Below are 23824 nucleotides of genomic sequence, written 5' to 3' on the forward strand. Positions count from 1 at the left end.
ACTTCTCACTCGTTCCACATCTAGGACTCAAATCAGAAACACACATTGCATTGAATATTCAGCAATAGCACTTTATTTAAAACACACAACCAACCCTAAGCCACAATACTGAATGACAAGACCAACTGGCTGCAGCAAACATTGTATAAAATAGAGTTAGGTTCAAATGTTTAATAAATCCTTTAAAATCATTTTAGCGTCAAAGACAGATGCAGATTCTTCCAAAATTGTGAATTATCTTTTACATTTCTATAACAAATTACCATTTACATATTGTCCACACAATGGAATAACAAGGCAAAGTGCTTTCAGGATCGATTGCATTGTCAAATAAAGAAATGGCTTGAGGTTTTGGAGGGATAGTGGGGTGAATGGAATGTGGGGGCAGGGCAAGGGTCTGTCTGGTCAGATACCTGACCTCTCACTGGTCCCCTATTCACATGGAATTAAAGCAGCTATACAGAGATTATGGTGGGGAGGCAAACACCTACCAACAGTTTGGTTTGGAGTGGATTAGTGTTTTTGAAGGCATACGGCTTGAGGGGAACAAAACTCACCCACGTACAGAATATAACAATGTGCATATAACCTGACTCCCCCATGACAACCTGTGAAAAATATATATTATGATAGTACCAAACCAGCTGTACGTACATACATACATACATACATACATACGTATGCAATAACTAACCCAACAAAACATTCACATTCCAGGAAGCTGTAAACTTTAACTGAGATGTAGAGCACAACATGAAAACATTTGTACATCGGTTCAAGACAAAGACAAACAGAAAATGCCAATGTACTCATTCATGTAATTCATCCCAAAAAGAAGGGGGTTTGCTATGCAAGGAGCACATCAGTCAAAATTAATGTCTAGCGTGGGTAGAAGACATTCGTTATCAGCGTCATAACACAGTCTGGCTTCACATCCCAGTGCTATTTTCTACGTTTTTCATAAATAATTTCATGTTGAACACACAATTATACATACAATCAAGCACACATGTTGAATTATAATTGTTCATGGCAAAATGCTAAGGTTCTCATAGGCTACTGTGTATTTGTTTGTTTGTCAAAACAGGTGGAGATTAACTCAAAGCTGCAATTTATAGGAGGTAGGAAAAATGCTTCTACTGAAAACCGCAAGAAATGCAAACAAGTTTATTTACATGGATAATACCATTAAATGTACCAACCTTATAGAATTTGTAGTAAGTGAGAGGCGTGTTTATATTCCTTGACTGGCCATGTTTGAATTCATTAATTTGGAAATGGAGCTACATCATTGGTCCTGGTGTCATTGCCATCACACGTCTAGAGCACATGCTGGTGATGGCCTTTTCTTCTCACAGTAGAATAGTATTAGAAGGTTTGTAAATGAGGTAATCAAGCGTTAAAATAGGGAATTGTTCCTTCCGCTGGGGGGGGGGTGGGGGTACAGCAACCTGTAGGCCTGTCAAAGATACTACCATTCACCAGCAAAGAAGTTTAGAACTTGTTACCCAACAGCAAAGCTTGCAAAAACTATTGGAATGTTTGGCGGACAAACCAAATCTCTTTTTAAAGGTGCATTGAGAAACCATTTGATTATAACTAATCATGTGCCCTAATTCAGACTCCTCCCCCTCTCCTGGTATGTGGTCCACTCCAAGGTATTTACAACAGATAAGCCACTGAGTAAAACAGGCAACTAACCCTTAGTCGGTCTTTATCAGTTTACATTCAGTTAGGGTGCTGCAGAACAAATAAAGAAACAGCAGAAGGACCAACAAATATCACAGGATATACCCAATGAATACATCCTTTTCCCATGTATTGCTCAGGGAGCACATAAGCCATAGAGTACCTCCAACTGATCGTGTCCTAATCACTGTGCTCGAGGTGAATCACCATTATGGAGATACTCCAGAGATTGTCTGGCCAAAGACATCATCATGGGTGAAGTAGAAGTTGCTTGTACAGCAAATTACTGCAATAATGGCTAACATGGTTTTCGAATATTTCCTACCTCAGCTGATTAAAAAGGGGAATTTCAAGGGGAACAACCAATATCGTACGGGCTTCCAACATAGTACATGTCAAAGGGCCTCCAACATGTCAAAAAGATGTATACAGTAGGTATACACGTCCTACCCTAGGCACTGAGCTGATCTTACGATACTGGTACACTTTATTCGCTACCTTTTAATTTCCATTGTCATCGACATGTCTGATTTAAACAGGCCTGCCTACTTACATTAAGGGATACATGCCATTCACCCCCTCAACATTATACATAGAGTTCAGGAAATTGTCTCAACTTTTTTAAGCTGTTCTGATCTTCACTGAACAAGTTTATCACACACAGAGCAAGTAGTAAGATTGTGAAAGATACTAAACGGGGGTGTGCGAGGGTGAGATGAATTAGGGGGGAGTCTCTCTTAATGTTTCTTTCGAAAACAAGAAGGTATTTCATCATGTCTTTAAACCACTTCATTTACGTCCAAAAAAAACCCCCATATCATTTGATATGGAGGACGATGCATACGTACACACGCAAGCAAAACATTTAAAGATTGAAGGAGATTCACTCCATAAAATGCCATCCAACTGCAATTACAAAAAACCACATGGTTGATCTACCAGTCAAATCATCTTGTACACGGTCTCCCTTATGAGCAAGCAGCTTTGATACTTAAATATCAAAATCACACAGTCCTAAGAATGCAATTCCATATTCTAGATTCTAACAAGTGCCACTTCTCTGGACGCAAAGCAGCTAGGAAAGGTTCCAATCCTACTGCCCGCCGCAGAAAGTCTATTTTGTTTTTGGCCTTGAAAAACGCAGGTCATGTTCTTTTACTTGAGGAAGAAAATGATAAATAAGGTTTATTGCACTCGTCTTTTTCAACCATAAAAAATAAAAATAGAGGCAAGCTTAAAGAGGACGATCTACCTCGCCCTTATGCTAATATCAGACAACGCATGTTATATTACAGCACGGTCACACTATCAACGCTACACACTGCTACTAAGAAACCCCTACTTTCAATCAGTCTAATACAACAAACACTCCAAACAGTTACAACCAACACATTATCATTACTACTGTACCCCAATAGGATTTCCACAACTTGATCTATTCTCTACAGCTAGTGAGTTTAATTAAATACATACAACTGAAACAATCTGAATTGATATGCTCAGACTTCAGGAGAAACTACATTTACAGTACTGATACCGACCATCCAATCCCATGCTTTCCTATTCTCCATGACCACCATTCTTGGCTCTAACCGCCACAGCACTGAGAGCCATCCTTGAGGTGACATTAAAGAATAATGGGTCCATCTTTGGATTTGTGCTTTCAAAAAGTTACTTCAATATTGGTGCATTCAACATCAGAAAGGAGATTGTTCAGATCGTTCACTCCATATGACTCAAGCTCAGAGACCCATAGCATGCACACAGAATCGGCCAAGAACGTAAAACAGGAGTTGCTTATTATAGCTCACATCACATACTGTAGGTTGAGAATGTTCTTTTCAGAGAGATGCGCTCTTCTATGCTTTTACATGTCATTCATAAGGCTTCCGGGAGGTATAACTGGAAGACCATGCGGTAGATAGAGCATTCATTTTAAAAAAAACATTTAAAAAAAGGCACCAACCACCTCTGAGGTGGTTGTCACACAGGTCCAAATGATGGAAGAAACGTAATGAGACCACAAGCAGGGGGAAAGCTAGCATGAGTGAAACTCTACAAAACCTCCCACGTTCACTAACTTGAGGGGGTAAATAATTACTGCATAGCAGTCCCCCCACTATAAAATGTGTTTTCACACTACTTTTCCTCATGACCTCCATTGAATTACAGATTCTTCTGCCCTTCACATACTAGAACTCTCATAATTTGGTCCGTAGAAATCACACTGACAACAAGGTAGACGTCTGTGTTCTTCCTTTCTCTTCTCTCCAACCGGTATGGAGGTAATTCATTAACAGCGTTATTTGGTTTTGGAGGTGACAGTCAAGCTGACAAGACCGGTAATAAGTGAAATCCCAATTTTTCCACTTACAAATATGGCAAAATCCCCAAAACAATCACAAGGCAACCTTGAGCAGTGTGCCACCAACATGGATGCATGTGCTTCTACACCAAAGGATCTTTGTGTGCGACCGAAATGACACCCCATTCCCATTATAGTGCACTACTTTTGACCCGAGGCCCCCCCATAGGGCTTTGGTCAAAAGTAGTGCACTATGTAGGGCATAGGGTGCCATTCGGGACACATCCCATAATAGCAAAACCAGCAGAGATTTTAGCAGTCCCACTGGGAAACATAACTAGCAAGATGGTCGGTGTTATAACGTAGTAGGTACTGCAAGATACTTGTTCCTTTGCCTTTAAAAGGCTCTGCTGTGAATTAAAGTTTTACATTTGTATTCTATGAAAGATACTTCAAGTAAGAATAGGGGCATCCATCGAGGACGAGGTAAATCTATTCCCTGTTAACCATACATCTGCAAACATCAAAAACTGTTCTAGAATAATTACAAACCACGGGCAAAGAAATAACCATTCATTATTATTATCAGTTTATGCCAACACAAATAGTCTGTCATTTTAAATCTTCCATCCATTCTTTTCTCCAGACTACCACCAACTCTATTCTATGATTGCTTTCCACTTCCTACGATCAGTACTAAGTGGTTCAAACCATTAGTCACCAATGACATCATGACCTGTATCTGTGCCAGCAATGCTTCAAATCAGAACTTAATAATCATTCCAACAACAACAAAAAATATATATAATAAATGTTCACTCTAACCATGGCTACCACAGTAAATGAGTCCAAACAAACACATTTTCTACTGACCAAGTACAGTATGACTATCATGCTTAAAGGCAAATAAAGGTTTCTATGGCACTAAATGGATGTAGCTAGCTAGGTGTATTTTCCTTTTCAAAAACCGGCTATCAATGAATGTAAAAAAAAAATGAAAGCATCTACAGCGTAGTTAAATTTCCTGTTCAGAAGATATTGTAAGGCAATCTTAATGGTGTTAGAGATTAATGTTCAAACCCTCCAACCTCCTGTCTCCATTGTCAATACATGGTTATGACACACACATAGGGGCTTAGGTATAGCTGGAACACATTTAAGAAAGACCCATGACAGGAAGACTAATACGACGATTACTTCTTGCTGCTACTTTACCGTTTCATGAATGCCAGAGAAATGTAGTGTAATAGTTCAAAAGTCAGGAGAAAGCAAGTAGTCTTGTTCCAATTTGACCCTAGATTCACGTCAGTCAATTCATGGCTCAGATTAATATTCAGTATGTACATTGCTCGAATGCCTGCATATTTCTCAAACCCATTGCTATTATTATTATTTTTTTAAATATTGTTTTATTATCCAATGTACTTTGGCAAATAAGGCCCTAACTGTGACCTAAGATTCTCATGTGACGACTACTCCGCAAATCTTCAATTGGCATCTATGAAATGCTTTGTTGGATTGGCCTAAACACAGTCGAAGAGCAATAGATGTGCTGCACACGTCTTTCACAGTCATTAATGCTACAAATAATCCTTTCATTGCTTCCTAATATTAAACCCTAGGGAAATATATTTTACTTGTTTCTTTAAAGTTAGAATTATGATCTCAAGCTCCTTTACAATGAGTTCTCAGTCTATCAATGGAACACAGATATGGGGTAGTCCCAGATGGGATATATACTGAAGAACTGGCGCCATCAACTGGACAAGGGAATTGAAAAATAAAATCTACACACACACACACACACACACACACACGTTCCTCTGCTCAGACGTTGCTGACACATGCCAGATATGTAAAATACCCATCAGGTAACCACATCACTATGTTATAGCAATCAGGTGCCTGACAGCACGCAGTCAATGACGTGGCACGCTACCATCGGCTGATGCATGTGGTGTCTGAACTGGGGAACGTGAACCCGACCTGCTAGCCAGACACACCTGCGGTTGGATGATTGAGGTAATCAGTGTCTCTATTGTACAACATGCATCCCTCAGTGTGGAGTTAGGCGAGGAGCCCGAGGAGGATACAAGCACGGCGAAAGCAAGCCTAGCTAAATCACTGGACTAACCACAAGGACTAATAGCGGACCCTGGGCTGGCATCAATCAAACCGCATCGTGATGACTGGATTTTGGACCATGAGATCTTTTTAGCTTTAGAGTTTTGAAGTTAAATCGCAGTCAATGAAGCAGCGTATACAATCCTTGCAATCTGTTCCTGTCTTTTGCACTTTAGCTACAACCCATATGTAAATATACATATGCATTTATTCAGACTGCACACAGATATGCTGAATGTGTTAAAGTGCTTAACTATCTCAAGTGCCTTGGATCAGGGCTAAAATGGAACTGCATTGTAGTGTGCATACAACTAAAATAATGCCAATATGATTTTCCTGTTGTTCGTCATCAATCCATGTCATTTGGTTCCTGGTTCCACACAGCCCGAGACTATTCCCCCTTTACACATGACGACATCAAAAGACTATACACTTCCCTTTGTTCCTCCTCTCCCCCAGACAACACTGACTATAGGGCACAACATGATATGCTACTCTGGTATCATATTAGGTCCTCATATTTCTCATCCAGAACTAATGCATGTCATTTAGCATTCATCAAGAGATGAGGTTGTGGCGAAGCATGAAATGAAAAATGAGTCCCAGTGAATCACTGAAATCTATTGATCCTCTGATGATATAATAGAAATGGTAGTGTAAAAAGATTTAAATTAAGTCAGGCAAAGAGCTCCAGTGGTCTGATAGAACAATCTACAATGTATGTAGACCCACAAGACAGGATACATACCAAAAAAGGAATTTCACACTTATCGGCTTTACTAAAAACACAAGTATTACTACTGGCCAGATGAGAGTGTAACATTAGTTTCCTCTCAGTTCCTTCCTACAGTAAGTAACCCAACGTACCTACTAGGCTTTCAAGTCTCTTTAGTTAGTCAAGAATTCTGTCCGGAGACATGAACAATCAAGTCCAACCAAGGAATCATATCCTCAACAGATGAACAAGTCTGAATAGGATCCAATGCTTCTCTGCTACCCAGTGGGTGAGACCTTAGTGTTCATCATATCCTGCATCCGTACTGCCATGGAGGCAATCAATTGCATTTTTTTTGTTCTAGGCACAGAGCGAAAAATGCCTTGGACACAGACTTCAGCCATTAGTCTAGAATAGATCATTTCCATGTTGCTAGTATCGGTACTCAAACAAATAAGGTGAACATCAAACAAGATTTCCAAGGAAACAAAAGCCCTTGAGACTATGATTGTCTTTTTGATAACGTTCAAAATGCCAGAAATTAAATATTGCTTAAATTATACAATAACAAAAAAGGGAAGAACACTGTCAGTCCAGCGTTTCAATCTCACACCAGAACTGACCATCGTACTAGACAAGATACAAGCTTTTTGATAGAGTGGTATTTCTCCAGCTCCAAAACGGCTGAAGTAACATTTCGGGAAATAATACAAATAGGATTCCTCTCCGAAGGTAATTCGAATTCAATGTACCAAAATGGTTTGGGAATGATTTAAGGAAAGAAAAATGGGAAATCAATTGAAATGGCTTGTAAGATTATCACTGAGCAGTAATCTTAGAATTCAAGATAATGTGTTTTGCTGAAGGTCAATGGGGCGAGTCCGCTCCTAAAGACTTCAAATAAATAAAGGCTTCATTGCTACTACTTTCCCTGTCTAGCCGTTCAGCAGCTGCAAAATGACTTAAGAGGTATCTCAACATCGATCTTTCTCTGTAAATATTTCTCAAATAAATATTTTGTCAGTCATAGCAGTGATATTCACCTTTGGTCATAATGTATATGCTTTAAACCAAATTCTCACTTAGTAAACACAAAATTGTGTTCTAGACAATACTTCAGCATTGAGAGCAAATGTATGCTGAAATGCCAACCTGAGCATTGTTCCCCTTTGTAAGGAGACATGCTTACATATTCATCTTTCAAACTTTAGCAGCCCTATGAAATTCTCCTCTATGAAAATGCCCCACAAAGAAAACGAGGCCAAAAGTTTAAATATTAGGTTACTACAGAAGGTACATATTATAATTTTTTTTGTTCAAGTCAGAATCTTTATATTTTAGCATTGCACTTTTGGGTAGGACTTTGTATGGTTCATTCATAAAGTCCTAGAACCCTTTGGATCATTCTCCTTTTAGGAAGGCTGTGCATTTCTCTACAAGGCCAGCACGTCAAAGGATGTTAAATACTGAATGATATGAAGAGAAAAAAAGTGACTCAACAAAAGACTAAAAAGATTAAAAAGGAAAAAAGAATGAACAGTGCTTTTAGCTGTCAGTCATTTTTCTGTGCTGACGAGTACCTATTTGCGGGACATTATTTAAAGGGGTTTGTGGGTGGTTATTAGTAACCATTTTGGGACAAAGCAGTATTCCAGTGACCTTACAGAAAGAGAGATCGGTCTCAGTGTTAAGCACTAACTTATACAGAGCTGGGATAGATAGATGCTGTGGGCTCCATTTGCATATAGGTTTGACTGCACTTCAGGAGAAGATCACTCACACACACACAGACTACCCTGTGGTGGTGGTAGTGCTGTCAGACAGTAGATGTAGGATGACCTCACTCAGAAAGACATCCGTCCAGGCTGACAGCGGCATGGCGGTCTTTGACATAGCCGTTGTGATGGTGGAGGCCTCCGTTGGGCAGCGGCGTGCAGGCAGCAGTGATGCCGCAATGCTTCAGTAGGTTGAGACCGGGGGAGACGGAGGAAGAGGAGCAGGGGCAGGAGGAAGGGTCCAGAGGAGGGAAAGGTTTCATGGTGGAGAGGATCAGAGCCAGGCAGTCAGCTACGTCCTTGTTGGGGGCGCAGGCCAGGGCTGGAGTGTGTCCTTGTCGACAACAAACGCACAATCAGACCGCATACACTGGAAAGCTGTGGTCTATGGCTTATGCTCAAGGAAAATTGAAATACCTAAAACAAGTAAGTACCGTAAAACTTCAGTTAAATAATGGGTCTCAAATAGCCACCCGTTTCTTAATAGCCAGGCAACGGCACATTTCAGAAAATAAACGGCTGTTTCAAATATAAGTAGGGGCTAAATTAATTGTTTACGAGGTTTAATGTTTGATTGGTTAAATTAAATAATTCAGTAATGGACTTGAAAAAATGATAGCGATCATGCGTTTTTTTTTTATTTTATTTTATTTTTTATTTTTATTTTTTTTTAAATCGGCAGGAAGAAACTGTTAGCCATCGGCTGCTAACATCTGAGAACCGCTAGCTAACTGACAAAAACAGTCAACTTCGGGAGTACAGACCTCAAAAAAAAAAGTGAATAAATAAAATTGGCCACACGCCCTCTAGTGGCAAAGGTATGCACTACCACAAATGCAGTCCAAGGAGAATCATTATTCTGTCAAGGAAAAGTTATTTTTCTATTTTATAAAGGCATTCTAAGACAGAATAAATGGGACAGTGTGTAAATTATAACACAGGAAATTAAGAATTTGATTAAAATCCTGGAAGGGAATGCTGTAATTAAACAATTAACTACGCAAATGGGCAAAAAGGAAAGACGCCTGGCTCAAATAGAAGCCCGTCTGTAATAAGCACCTGTCGTGTTCAGTGATCTAAGCAAATAAACACCTGGGCTATTAATGAAAGTTTTACGGTAAGTAACAAAAAATCTGAAGTCAATTAGAAATCATTTCGAGCCCAAGCCCATAACAACAAGACGACATGGCGTAGGACTTTCTGATGTTTACAATGAAGATGTTTGGGCAAAGAATAAAGTGGAATAGTGTCTCTTACCCTCCTCATCCACTGCCAGCACTGTGGCTCCTCGACTCAGCAGTGCCTGGACAACTGTGGCCAGACCGTTGCGTGCTGCTAGATGCAGCGGCATTTGCAGTGCAGCGTTGGTTGCATTGATGAGGGTAGGGTTATGGATCTCCCCCAGAATCAGCAGGGCACACATCTCATGAGCCTGTGAGACAAATAGGAAAAACATGCTTACATCAACCATCATCATCAATACATGTTCCATCATCTCAGGCCATAAGAGAGGTGCTGCATAGTCACGGATTTCTGAGCTTGGATGATATTTTAAGTGGTGCTTACTTTGCTGCAGGCCAGATGCAGGGCAGTGTTTCCATTGTCGTCCAGCAGTGTCAGGTCAGCCTTGGCTCGGTGCAAGAGGATGGCTGGAAATTACACAGGATTCATCCCAACAGATAATGCATTCACTCTCATCAAGCGTTACTTCACAGGACTTGCTGAACTCTATCCTTTTACAAAACATCAATGGAAAAGGTGCTCTGTAGACTTACCCACGGTGCCACTCTGTCCATTGTCGGCGGCGACCATGAGAGCAGAGCGTCCGGTGTGGTCCACGGCATTGATCTCAGCTCCGTGGCGTAGGACCAGCTGCAGCCCCGCCACATCCTCAGCACATGCTGCGGCATGAAGAGGGGTCCTACAGGCACAGAGAGAGAGACAGCCCATCATTGGTGAGCTCAGTATCGCATGACAATGAAACTACAGTTAAAACTGGATGAAACTGGAGTCCACATTAAGTACAGAGGTACAGCTTTAAAAAGGTATACAAATGACAGGAGACACCCAAATAAACATCTAGATAAGATAACAGCACCTTGCTCTCAATAGGCCTACCTTTCTTTAGTATCCCTGGTGTTAACCATCTGTACGCCAGCAGATTCCAACAGCATCTCTGCAGCTCCACTATGGCCATTCATTCTGCAATATCGCGAAGATGACCAAACATGACCGAATTAGTGCTAAAACATCAAACCCATCACTGATCCTTTCCCAAACACTTTTTACAGACATTGTCCTAATAATGTACAGGTAACTGCCAAAATAAAGGAAACACCAATATAATGTCTTAATAGGGCGTTGGGCCACCATGAGTTAGAAAAGCTTCAATGCAGCTTGGCATAGATTCTACATCGGTCTTCCACCAGAAATTCCATCATTTGGTGTTTTGTTGATGGTGGTGGAAAACGCTGTCTTACACTCCAGAATCTCCATTAGTGTGCAATTGGGTTGAGATCTGGTGACTGAGACGGCCATGGCATATGGTTTATGTCATTTTCATGCTCATCAATCCATTCAGTGACCACTCGTGCCCTGTGGATGGGGTCATTGTCACCCGGGTGATGCATAGCCATGGTAGACAAAATAATGAGTCATGGGTAACTGCATACGTAGAGCCTGTCTGAAAGTGGGCGTTGCGAGACAAGTGGGAGGATCAACACAAGTGGGTGTATGGAAACCTAACAGCTAATTGGGAAGATTGGTTGCCACTCAATACAGTTTTGTGCGGCTACTTTCTGCTTCCTTGTAGCACTTTAGCTAAGCCTAACCCTTTTCCTCCTAACCTGCCTAGCTAAAATGCTACAAGGAAGCAGCCACGCAAAACAATCGTGAGGGGCAACCAATCTGCCCAATTAGCTGTTAGGTTGACACACCCACTGCTGTTTATCTTCCCACTTGTTATTTTGCAACGCCCACTTTTAGATACTCCACATATGTAGTTACCCATACATGAAAATAATATGCCTGCCCAGCATTTTTATACATGTCCCTAAGCATGATGGGATGTTATTTGCTTAATCAACTCAGGAACTACACCTGTGTGGAAGCACCTGTTTCCAATATACTTTTATCCCTCATTTACTCAGGTTTTTCCATTTTATTTTGGCAGTTACCTGTATAGTCATGTTTAAAACATTTACTAGAGAATACTCACAGAGCACAGTGCAATGGGGTAAAGGAGTTTCCCTCCTGGATACTACACATTTTGTGTTCAAGTAAAACCTCCAAACAGTCTTCTTGCCCTGAGAAAGAAGACAAAGTGTGTTTCAAATTTGCATACTGCTAGCGATTTCATTTGAATAACGAACGGTCACGCAACAAAAACGGATATAGGTTCTCCCCTCACATTCGATTTATACATACATTTCATATACAGTTCCTTCAGAAAGCATTCACACCCTTTTGACTTTTCCCACATTTTGTTTTGTTACAGTCTGAATTTAAAATGTGATTGTGTGTCACTGGCCTACACACACAACCCTATAATGTCAAAGTGTAATTATGTTTTTAGAAATGTTTACAAATGAATTAAAAACGTAAAACAGAAATGTCTTGAGTCAATAAGTATTCAACCCCTTTGTTATGGCAAGCCTAAATAAGTTCAGGAGTAAACATTCGCTTAACAAGTCACATACTAAGTTGCATGGACTCACTCTGTGTGCAATAACAGTGTTTAACATGATTTTTGAGCGACTACCTCAACATACAATCATCTGTAAAGTCTCGCAGTGAATTTCAAAACAGATTCAACCACAAAGACCAGAGGTTTTTCCAATGCCTCGCAAAAAAGGGTACCTATTTGTAGACGGGTTAAAAAAAATACAAATAAAACAATTCTGACATTGAATCACCTTCGTGAAGTTAACACATTGGATAGTTTATCAATACACCCAGTCACTACAAAGATACAGGCGTTTTTCCTAACTCAGTTGCCGGAGAGGAAGGAAACCGCTCAGGGATTTCACGAGGCCAATGGTGACTTTAAAACGGTTACAGAGTTGAATGACTGTGATCAGAGAAAGCTGAGGATTGATCAACAACATTGCAGTTACTCCACAATACTAACCTAAATGCCAGAGTGAAAAGAAGGAAGTCTGTACAGAATAAAAATATTCCAAAACATGCATCCTGTTTGCAACAAGGCACTAAAGTACAAAAGCTAAAAAAGTGGCAAAGAAATTAACTTTTTGTCCTGAATACAAATCACTATGTTTGGGGCAAATCTAACACAGCACATCATTGAGTCCCACTCTTCATATTTTCAAGCATGGTGCTGGTTGCATCATGTTATGGGTATGCTTGTCATCGGCAAAGACTAGGGGGTTTTGGAGGATAAAAATAAGTGGAATAGAGCTAACAGACAAAATCCTAGAGGAAAACCTTGTTCAGTCTGCTTTCCAACAGACACTGGGAAATAAATTCACCTTTCAGCAGAACAATAACCTAAACACAAAGCCAAATATACACTGGAGTTGCTTACCAAGAAGATATTGAATGTTACTGAGTGGCCGAACTACAGTTTTGACATGAAAATGGCTGTCCAGCAATGATCAACTACCAACTTGACAGACCTTAAATGTTTATAAAAAGAATAACACCCAAAAAGTCTACAATCCAGGTGTGCAAAGCTCTTAGAGACTTACCCAGAAAGACTCACAGCTGTAATCGCTCGCAAAGGTGATTCTAACATGAATTGACTCAGGGGTGTGAATACGTACGTATGTATATTAGATATTTCTGTATTTTATTCTCAATAAATTTGCTAAATATTCCAAAAGTATGTTTTCACTGTCATTATGGGTTATTTTGTGTATATGGGTGAGAAAAATTCCAATTGAATCCATTTTGAATTCAAACTAACACAAAATGTGGAATAAGACAAGGGGTAGGAATACTTTCTGAAGGCACTGTATACACCTATTGAACGCTGACCTTGGTAAGCAGCCCAGTGTGATGGCGTGTACTCTTCATGGTCCAATAGGGAGTCAAGAGGGTCGGAGCGCGTGGCCGCACGCAGCAGATTGGCGAGGATGTCAGTGTGGCCGCGGGAGGCAGCGTAGTGCAGTGGGGTACGACCCTGGCCGTCCCGACACAGTGCAGAGGCCTTGTGGTCCAGCATGGCTGTGACACAGTCATCACGGCCCAACGCAGCCTACGGGACAGGGACACACAGGGAGGGGCGAGGGACGGAGATGGAGTCATTTCCTCTCTGCTCTAACCTAAGAGTTACACAGCTAGATTTCCTCAAATTCTACTGTGCTTTAATAATTATTTCAAACTAATGCTGTTCCTTTAATAAACTCATGTTAGTGTTCCTCTCTATCACATAACTGAACCAGCCACGCTGTACAACATTAACTTTTTCACAGGACACAGTAAGTGTAGTGGATGTGTAACCAGCCCAGTACTGCTCAGCTCAGTAGTGTGACTCACCCCTCTGTGCAGGGCAGTGCTGCCCCTCTTGTCTTTGGTGTCAGGCCAGGCTCCCTTCTCCAACAGCAGGTGGACACAGTCTGTATGGCCACCCAGGACGGCCAGCATCAGAGGAGTCCTGAGGAAGAGGGGTACCACACAGTCATTTACATTACAATACAAGCCAACATCAACAATAAAGCCTCCTAGCAGGCAGAATGTGTGATTCTGCAAATCTTCAGTAAACAGCTTAAACGGTATTCCTGACTCTGGATCTACACTAAAAATAAACAGAATAAATTGGACGTCACAATCAAAGACAACGTCAACAAAGCTTCCTGGCAGGCAGTGAGAAATAGAGACCACTCACTGTTCCTGTGTGTCTGTAATGTTGGTAAGGTCTGCCTCCTCCCCACTGTCCACCAGCATGTGCAGACATTCAGTGTGGCCATTGGCAGCTGATATGAAATGACAAATATAATTTCATTACAAACTCCACCCTGTCTGCTAGTTTCTAAGCCATTACATACTACCTAAGATAGACAATATGGAACAATACACAGGGACACATGCTTGCAAGTAAGATAGTCAATGTATTCATTACACCTGGCACATAAACTAACTTGATTAGCATCATTTGCAAAAATGCATCCCGCAACCAATTCTAGGAAGGGCGGTGGGGGGGGTTGAGAGGCATGGCGTGATCCGTACCTGCGACATGTAGAGGGGTCCACATGTGTCTGTTCTCGTTGAGGAGGCAGGATGCCCCCTGGGCTAGCAGGACCTCTACACAGCGGGCGTAACCTCTCTGGGAGGCCAGGTAGAGCACAGAGCGGCCCGAGGCATCCTGCACGTCCACGTACGCAGCAGTCTCCGTCAGCACACGCAGCGCCTGCCAGTGGCCATTATCAGCCTGAAGGGGGGAGGAGATGGTATACGACAGGAAACAGTCATGCTTTTGGCTGCTCTATATGAACATGGCATCTTCTTCACACAGTCTCAAGCGATGCATCAGAGAGGGTTTTAGGAATGAAAGGCACACTTACAGCTAAATGCAATGGACTCACTGGAATACTGCTCTCGATGTCTCCCAATGCGTTAAACGACATTTCCAGGAGCTGAAGGAACATGGTCATGCTGCATTACCGTCCACACGGCAAGGTTCACGATGAAAAACTATTCACCTGTTTAGCTTCGTGCGGTATTGAACGCAAACAAAAGGACTCACCAGTTCCAGGTTCTGCTTGTTGCCGTGGGAAGCAGCATAGTGAACAGCACTGTAACCTTTAGAGTTGACCAGGGATGGGTCGGCACCGTTGTCCAACAGATGCTCCAAGCAACTACTTACAAAGACAGACAAAAACAACAGTCAAGTGGATGTCATGAAATATACAAAATATTGAGTCCTTTAAGCAGATCTTTAATTAATTATATTCTGGACTGTAGACGCTATACAAAACAATGGTTGCAGACAGTAAACTCACAAATAGGACTCCTTTGCTCCATCCTCCTCCCTCTGAAGAGTCCCGGGGAAATGTCGGTCCATTCTGGAAGTGTAGAATTAACACATTTAATGACAAATTCAACACACAGCCATGTTTCCTGAAAGCGTATTGTCATGCGTCAGTGTATTTTTGCGATGGAGTGCGAGTTCCTACCTGCAGAAGGCCTGGGAGGCAGCAGAGTAGTGCAGGGGAGTACAGCCTGTACGGTCAGGCTCGTTGACCTCAGCGCCAGCGCTCACTAGGGTCACGGTGCACTGGTACCTCCCATTAGCAGCTGCATAATGCAACGGAGTCCTGAGCGAAGGAAGGCCCACAGAACCATTATCAGTCCATTCATCAAACGTATTCACAAAGCACTTCTTACAGCAGACGTTACCACAAAGCTTTTACAGTAACCCGACAACCTTAAATCACTGACTATTCCACCGAACGTTATCGCATACCCACACCAGCATGAGTACAAACAGAAAGCAAACAATTAACTGCAAAAACTCACCTTCCCGACTTGTCCCTCTGATTCAAGTCGGTACCACTGCTTAAGAGCATGTTCAGACATTCAACGTTTCTGTCAGAAGAGAAGTGAGGAACACCACGATGAGAACGGCTGACTCGTTAGACAGCATTAACCAACACAATGGCTCAGAGTAGGTCCAGTTTTGGAGTGCGGTTCTGTGTCTTACCCTCCAGAGGCAGCAGCGTGTAGACACGTCCTTCCAAAGTTGTCTGGGATGTTGATGTCAAACCCAGCTGATAGAACGTGCTCCTTACTCATAGATGAAACAATACTGTACAGCTGCCCTGAGGGGAGAGGAGGCAACTAGAAATAACATCCAACACGTGACACTACAGTCAGAGACAGCCCCTCCAGCGTATAGAATCCAACAGATGTGTGTGTGAATGAATGATATAATATATATAAAAAGTACCAACCTGAGGAGAGTAGCTTGCGACAACAGTCTGAAAACCCATAGAGCACAGCCAGGTGCAGAGGGAACATCCCATGAATCCCTTGTCTGGCTGTATCTGCACCGTTGGTCATCAGAGTGCTGATCAGCAGCTCATGGCCGTACTTAGCAGCAACATGAAGGGGGGTATTGCCATATTTATCCACACTGTCAATCTCTCCACCTGGGGGGAAAACAAAGTAACAGGATGAGACAAATGAGTAGAGAACCAGTGGGACAAGAGTCACTTAAAGCAGCCTCACAGGTCAGTCAGAGGGGTTGTCATGGTTACCGTTTTGGATGAGGATCTGAGAGCGGGTGAAGCGTCCGTGAATAGCTGCCATGTGCAGGGGGCTCTTCCCTTCTTTACTCTGGAGACGGAAAAAATAAATGTTTTACTTGTCTTGCAGACAAATCATTGTTTATTCCCCACATATTAAAACAAAATGTCAGGGTGAAAGTGGTGGTAGGGATGGCATTAGTCAGTCTTAGAGAAGGAGTGCAGATCTAGGATCAGTTAAGCCTTTTAGATAATAATTAATTTGATTATATGGACAGGAGTTAGGGTATCTGAGATCAGCAATCGTACTCGGAGACCATTTTTTAATACATTAGGGCCCCATACCTGCTGGTTGACGTCAGCCCCGTTGTTGACCAGCAGCTCCAGGCAGAGGGCCCCGTTGGTGGATACAGCGGCCAGGTGCAGTGGGGTGTAGCCACTCCTGTTGGGCTGGTTGACGTTAGCTCCGTGGTTCACCAGCTCGTTGGCCACAGCCTCCTGGCCCGTGTAGCAGGCCACATGCAGTGCAGTGTTCCCAAAGGCATTGGGCTCATCCAGCTAAAAGAGCACCAACACACAAGACATGAGTAGTTAGCTAAGTAACAAAAGGTCAAAAAAATAAAAAGATAAAACAATTGAATTGTAAATCAGAGATAATCCTCTGCCTCTTCTGAACATGGCCAGACCATGGTTGGTAATAAGTATTATTTGTATTGGCTATTTTGAGAGTCCGTTTACCCATTTGAACCCCACACTCACCTCTGCCCCGAGCCTCAGAAGGTACTTGACGATGTCAATGTGTCCGCTGGCAGCTGCAGCATGTAGAGGGGTGTAGCCCTGCTTGTCCTGGCAGCCTTTGTCTGCACTCCGAGACACTAGCAGCTTCACCACCTCCAGATGCCCTATAAGACACAGGGGAGAGGCCGGAGTGTGAGGAGAGGGGAGAGGTCGCGGTGTGAGGAGAGGCCGCGGTGTGAGGAGAGGGGAGAGGCCGCGGTGTGAGGAGAGGCCGCGGTGTGAGGAGAGGGGAGAGGCCGCGGTGTGAGGAGAGGGGAGAGGCCGCGGTGTGAGGAGAGGGGAGAGGCCGCGGTGTGAGGAGAGGGGAGAGGCCGCGGTGTGAGGAGAGGGGAGAGGCCGCGGTGTCCTGTTTTTAATGTCACCCTCTTGTGAAGACTACAGCCACTGTTCATCAGAGCAGGGTGAACTGTAGTTTTTACTATGCTTTCTGGAAAGTAACTACTTTTCCAGGGGAACAAATAGTTACTTTGGAGTTGACTGCAACTATTTGAATACAGATCCTCAAAAATGACTACTTTCTAAAACTATTTGAATACAGATCTCAGGAAGTGACTGCTTTTCTGAAACTATTGGATTGGTTGCCTTCAACTGATGGCAGGGAAGCATGTGGAACTGCATGTTGAAGATAGAATGAATGAAGAGCACACATAATATCCTATACAATTCCAATCTGTCTGACGGTCATATCTAATCTACAAAATACATCAAGGTTATTATAGCAAACTAAAACTAATCATGAAAAAAAAATGAGTTAGTAAACTGAAATAAAATTAACCAACCTGTTTGAAAAACTAAAACTATTATCTTTGACTCCTATACCAAATAAAAATAAAATAAAGCTTCAACCCCATTTCATTGTATTTTATTGGGTTCTCAAGCTTCTGAATCTGGCAGGTCACACTGAAATGGACTTCATCATTTAAAGTTAGACTCAGCGAGATGACTGCAGATATTGGGCGCGTTTCATTGTTCAGGTTAAAGCAACCGACTGTAGACGAAAGTGGAGGAGTGAAGTTGGGGGAGGTGCATCGGCGACAGCAAAAGCCGGACACTAATGTGGTTTTCCAACAACAAGGCTCAGTACAACATGGCAGTGCTGCCATTGTTTCAGACCTGGGTTCAAATACTATTTTAAATATCTCAATTACTTTCAAATGTTCTTGTTTAAAACACACAAGGGATAGTTCACTCCGAATATAAACTAACATGGATTGTCCACCTACCAGGCTGTAGTTGATTCAAGAAGGCACTTCTGGGATATAACATTTCCTTTCTAAACATAAGCCATATTTTTGTACTCTTATCATTTCATTCTCAGTAACACTTCTTGTGCCTGTGTAATAAAACTGTGATTACTTTTGGAGCAACGTTTTATTAGCACATTTGCATTTTAAATGCATAGCAATGACAGAGTTTTTGTAACCACTGTACACAAGAGGAATAGTGACTGTTCTTTATTCCACTTATGTAATAACTATTAGGCCTTTTATAAAGCAATTTTCAAAGTCCTATGTAACAACAATGCTGCTATGGTAATAATCACAGTTACTACACATGTATAAGAACTTGATGTCAAGTGTTACTCTATCACTTTGTCTCACTCATTCTGAAAATATATTTGTTAGTAATTTTGAAGTTGCGAAAGTGGTTTACTGTATTGTTGAGGTGATTCCAAGTCCCTCACGTAATTCATTCTAGGCTATAGGCAAATAAATAATATTTGAATATATGCAAGTTGTTCTTCTGAGACCTGTATTTGAATATTAAAAGAAAAGTTGCTTTTAGTTGAAATTCTATATAAACTATATTTGACGACTTTGAGTATTTGAAAAATGTGTATTTTCAAATAAACTACAAAATACAAAAATGTTCAGCCAAGGTCTGCTGTTCATTCTACTTAAAACAGGACTTATGGAGAAACAACTGCATTTTTTCATCACCTGCCATTCATGCCAAGTTTCGAAAATTCCGATTTTTCCATTTTTTTGTTGTTGTTGCGGCAATCAGCAGTTAAAACAATAAAGCGCTCTTCGCGCCACTGTTCCGGTCAAAGGCTGATGGATGGAACTGGAGAAATGTAACCTTTCAAACTTAGAGTGCAGTGGATGCAAGGAATGACTATCCATTTTATAAAAATGATCGTTTTAACCCTGTTTTGAGGCTATACAGTGTTGTTTAAATTTACTTTGTTTACAAACGGAGTAAAACAAGTTCATATTTTGGGTTCTGATGGGGTACGACAGTTGAACTAAGCTCAAGAGGCATTTAGAAGTTACATTCTTCAAGAATCAATGGGTACATGTCATTTATTTATCAGTCCAATGGTGGATATAGCAACTGCAGATTGTCCTTTTAACAGTTTCCCAACGCAGAATCCAGCTCACCCAAGTACGCTGCCCAGTGGATAGGCTGTCTCTCTCTCTTATCATTGGCACTCAAGTTGGCCCCTTTATTGAGCAGCAACTTTACCATCTAAGGACAGAGAAAGTTAATATAAATATATTATATACACATACATGTCATTTTCATTATTCATACACCTGCTAACCTGGGTCCGTATTTGCAAAATCATCTCAGAGTAGGCATGCTGATGTATGATCAGTTGTTCTTTATTTTAACTCATAATGAATAAGATGGGAGACCTGATCCTAGATCAACACTCCTACTCTGAAATGGTTTGTGAAAATGGCGCTGTTCTAAGTATAAACAATATTTCGAGCCCTCCCCTCTCACCTCCATGTATCCGCTCTGAGCAGCATGGTGCAAAGCGGTTCTGCCAGTGCGGTCTGCCATGTTCAGATTGCTCAGTTGTGGTAGCAGGGCCTCTGCACAGCGTGTGGCTCTATTGGCAGCTGCAACATGCAGTGGTGTCTGCCAGAACTTGTCCCGTGCATTGGCCTCAGCTCCCTGCCGCAGAAGTAGTCCCACTGCCCTCTGGAGAGAGAAGGAATAAAACAGGGCTTGAGAAAACACTTCTTGACAAAACCCAAACATTGTCCATGTTTGAAACAATTTGGTACTAAGTGCTATATAAATCTTAACATGAGAGAGATGATCAACATTGCTTACTTCATTCCGGGAGGCAGCTGCCCTGTGCAATGGAGTTAACCACACATGGTCCTTAGCATTTACATTTGCACCTATGAGAGTGTACAAGACAAGGAGCATTATTAGAGGGCCATGACAAGTACAGTAGAGTCATACTAATGCACAGACACTACACAGTGTTACTACAACTGCAAGAAGACCAAAACCACATTTTCATTGCACACACATCAGAAGGTCAGGCGGGGGCGTTCTGTTTAGTGAATAGAAGTACCAGTGATTGGTCCATTTTGGTCACAATTACCTGCATTGATGAGGAAGTCCATGATATGAACATCTCCCAAACAGGCAGCAGCATGTAGTGGCGTACGGCGCTCTTGGTCCTGTGGGGAAAAGACAAATTAACCATTTGTATTGAGATGCAAAATCTATCTCCCTCTTACCCCGTCAGCCACCAATAAACACATTTCTGAAATATTGCTGAAATATTTACATTTAGGCCTTCTGTTGACTTTGTACTGTTATTGTATATACACACACTACCATTCAAAAGTTTGGGGCTGCTTAGAATTGTCCTTTTTGAAATAAAAGCAAAAGAAATTGTCCATTACAAATGGAGAAACTGCCAAGAAATGTAAGATCTCGTACAACGCGGTGTACTACCCTCTTCACAGAAAAGCGCAAACTGTCTCTAACCAGAATAGAAGGAGTGGGAGGCCCCGGTGCACAACTGAGCAAGAGGACAAGTACATTCGTGTCTCTAGTTTGAGAAACAGATGCTTCACAAGTCCTCAACTGGCAGCTTCCTTAAATAGTACCCGCAAAACACCAGTCTCAACGTCAACAGTGAAGAGGCGACTCCGAAAAAGCCCCATCTCAGACTGGCCAATAAAAAGAAAAGATTAAGTTGGGCAAAAGAACACAGACAATGGACAGAGGAACTCTGCCTAGAAGGCCAGCATCCCTGAGGCGCCTCTTCACTGTTGATGTTGAGAATGGTGTTTTGCGGGCACTATTTAATGAAGCTGCCAGTTGAGGACTTGTGAGGTGTCTGTTTTTAAACTAGACACTAATGTACTTGTCCTCTTGCTCAGTTGTGCACCGGGGCCTCCCACTCCTTCTATTCTGGTTAGAGACAGTTTGCGCTTTTCTGTGAAGGGAGAAGTACACAGCGTTGTACGAGATCTTTAGTTTCTTGGCAATTTCTCACATGGAATAGCCTTCATTTTTCAGAACAAGAATAGACTGACGAGTTTCAGAAAAAAAAGTGCTGTTTCTGGCCATTTTGAGCCTGTAATCGAACTCACAAATGCTGATGCTCCAGATACTCAACTAGTCTAAAGAAGGCCAGTTTTATTGCTTCTTTAATCAGGACAACGGTTTTCAGCTATGCTAACATAATTGCAAAAGGGTTTTATAATGATCAATTAGCCTTTTAAAATGATACACTTGGATTAGCTGTGCCATTGGAACACAGGAGTGATGGTTGCTGATAAAGGGCCTCTGTACAGTGCAATGCACACGCACCGAAACTAAAAATGTTGGTCTATAAATATAAAATAACTAGAGATTTCACACCAGTGACCTCAGTAAATGTTTTCCTGCCTATTAAGATTTAAATAACTTGAACATATTTTTTTGGTAACATTTTTCCCAATATTGTTTTCCTTTTTTAAAATCTCCCCACGTACCTTCTGGGGACTGCCTTCTTAACCAGATGGAAACACTGCTCTTGGACAAAGTTACTTTATCAACATATTTGCCTGTATTCACACTCCAGTGTAGTAGCCCATCCGGCACAGCCAGAAGAGGACTGGATACCCCTCAGAGCCTGGTTCCTCTCTAGGTTTCTTCCAAGGTTCCGTCCTTTCTAGGGAGTTTATCCCTAGCCACCGTGCTTCTACATCTGCATTGCTTGCTGTTTTAGGCTGGGTTTCTGTATTGCACTTTGTTACATCTTCCGCTGTAAAAAGGGCTTTATAAATACATTTGATTTACTGTAGGCCTATGTAGATATTCCTTTTTTTAAAGCAGATTCTAGCTACAATAGTCATTTACAAAATGAACAATGTCTACACTATTTCTGATCAACTTGATGTTATTTTAATGGACAAAAAAAATGCATTTATTTAAAAAACAATAACATTTCTAATTGACCCAACTTTTGAACGGTAGTGTATATAGTAACGAGGTTTCTGGGAAATACAAAATAAATTAACTCATCACATGAACTGGGTAAAGGACCCACACGGCACCCCTCTACTTGCAATAACTGGAGAGATGTTGAGATACAGTCCAATATCAATGGCATAAACCCGAGCCCACAAGCATACCAGTGCATTGACATCCTCTTTCTTGTTGTGCAATAGTTGTTGAATTTCATCGGCATTCCGATTGAAAACCGCTTGGACCAGTGGAGGCTGGGGAGAAGAACAGGAGAATGTCACGCTGTGCTTAGCAAGGAATGGTAGCTAGTTAAGTGAACAGTTTACATACATCAATCAGCGACACTTGGGCCGCGCCGAGGTTTAGCTAACGTTGCCATCTAGCTAGCAATCCTACGACATTTCTTTCAGACAGATACTTTCGTCAAACGTTATTGAACTATTCGACTTTCAGGAAAATGCTATCAAAACACGGGATTAGCTAACAAACCAAAAGTCTATCAGCTAGACAGCCAAATAGCCAGACTGGCTTTTCAACTAGCATGCTAGCTACTTGCTAGCTCACCTGGTCTGTAATGTTGAGTACTCCCATCTCCCAAAATCAGCCAGGACGGAGCTCCTTCATTAGGGTGGAACTGCAGTGTATATTAAACGATAGTTTTGATTTTCATTTTTCAAAGTTAACTCATGTAGCTAGCGATCTACAAGATAGCGCTTGATCTGTGTTGCTGTCCGTCTCTGCTTGATGTTTGTTTGTGGCTTCGGCTTTCTGCTGTCCTGCACATGCGCAGTTCCACGCGCGTTCTTATTTAACCTCAGTGGTCTTGCTCTCCCAGACAATGCGAGGGCCTCTGTTTTCAAGGGGAACGACAATAATATACTACTGAATACAATTCCAAATATTCTCGCCATTTTTTAAATGGCACTAGATTAACATATAAGGAATCATGGTTTACTCCCAAAAATGTTATTCGGGAGCAGGACTGCTGATATTTTAGGCTACC

General features: G+C 41.8%; 1 protein-coding gene across 3 annotated transcripts; it reads right to left on the reverse strand.

Moving 5' to 3' along the window:
* Positions 1–50: 50 nt before the first annotated feature.
* On the reverse strand, positions 51–23612 carry LOC106567178 (serine/threonine-protein phosphatase 6 regulatory ankyrin repeat subunit C). Of its 3 annotated transcripts, none has more exons than XM_014136186.2 (26): positions 23386–23612; positions 22989–23075; positions 20960–21038; positions 20680–20750; positions 20344–20544; positions 19995–20082; positions 17572–17714; positions 17158–17370; positions 16825–16903; positions 16519–16716; positions 16269–16386; positions 16085–16153; positions 15742–15882; positions 15568–15630; positions 15312–15423; positions 15130–15201; positions 14795–14996; positions 14454–14541; positions 14105–14222; positions 13604–13823; positions 11826–11913; positions 10727–10810; positions 10384–10529; positions 10175–10257; positions 9866–10040; positions 51–8942 (listed from the first exon to the last, which is right to left on the reverse strand). In XM_014136186.2, exons 1-26 carry the CDS (start codon positions 23410–23412, stop codon positions 8674–8676), a joined length of 3234 nt encoding a protein of 1077 aa, XP_013991661.1. In that variant the 5' UTR covers positions 23413–23612; the 3' UTR covers positions 51–8673. The 3 variants fall into 3 exon arrangements, 2 of the variants coding, with proteins under 2 accessions (XP_013991661.1, XP_013991660.1); XM_014136185.2 differs by having other exon boundaries at positions 15312–15426; XR_001320010.2 differs by lacking the exons at positions 51–8942; positions 9866–10040; positions 10175–10257; ... (8 more) ...; positions 15312–15423; positions 15568–15630 and having other exon boundaries at positions 15776–15882; positions 16269–16381.
* Between the last annotated feature and the right edge of the window lie 212 nt (positions 23613–23824).

This window comes from Salmo salar, chromosome ssa13, assembly GCF_905237065.1.
Source record: "Salmo salar chromosome ssa13, Ssal_v3.1, whole genome shotgun sequence".
Taxonomy (NCBI): domain Eukaryota; kingdom Metazoa; phylum Chordata; class Actinopteri; order Salmoniformes; family Salmonidae; genus Salmo; species Salmo salar.

Coding starts and splice junctions, on each gene's coding strand:
- LOC106567178 (XM_014136185.2), bottom strand. CDS start 23,412: ATGGGAGTACTCAACATTACAGACCAG. Junction 17,371..17,571: donor TTCTGAGGCTCGGGGCAGAG/GTGAGTGTGGGG, acceptor GTGCTCTTTTAG/CTGGATGAGCCCAATGCCTT. Junction 16,904..17,157: donor GGGCTGACGTCAACCAGCAG/GTATGGGGCCCT, acceptor TTCCGTCTCCAG/AGTAAAGAAGGGAAGAGCCC.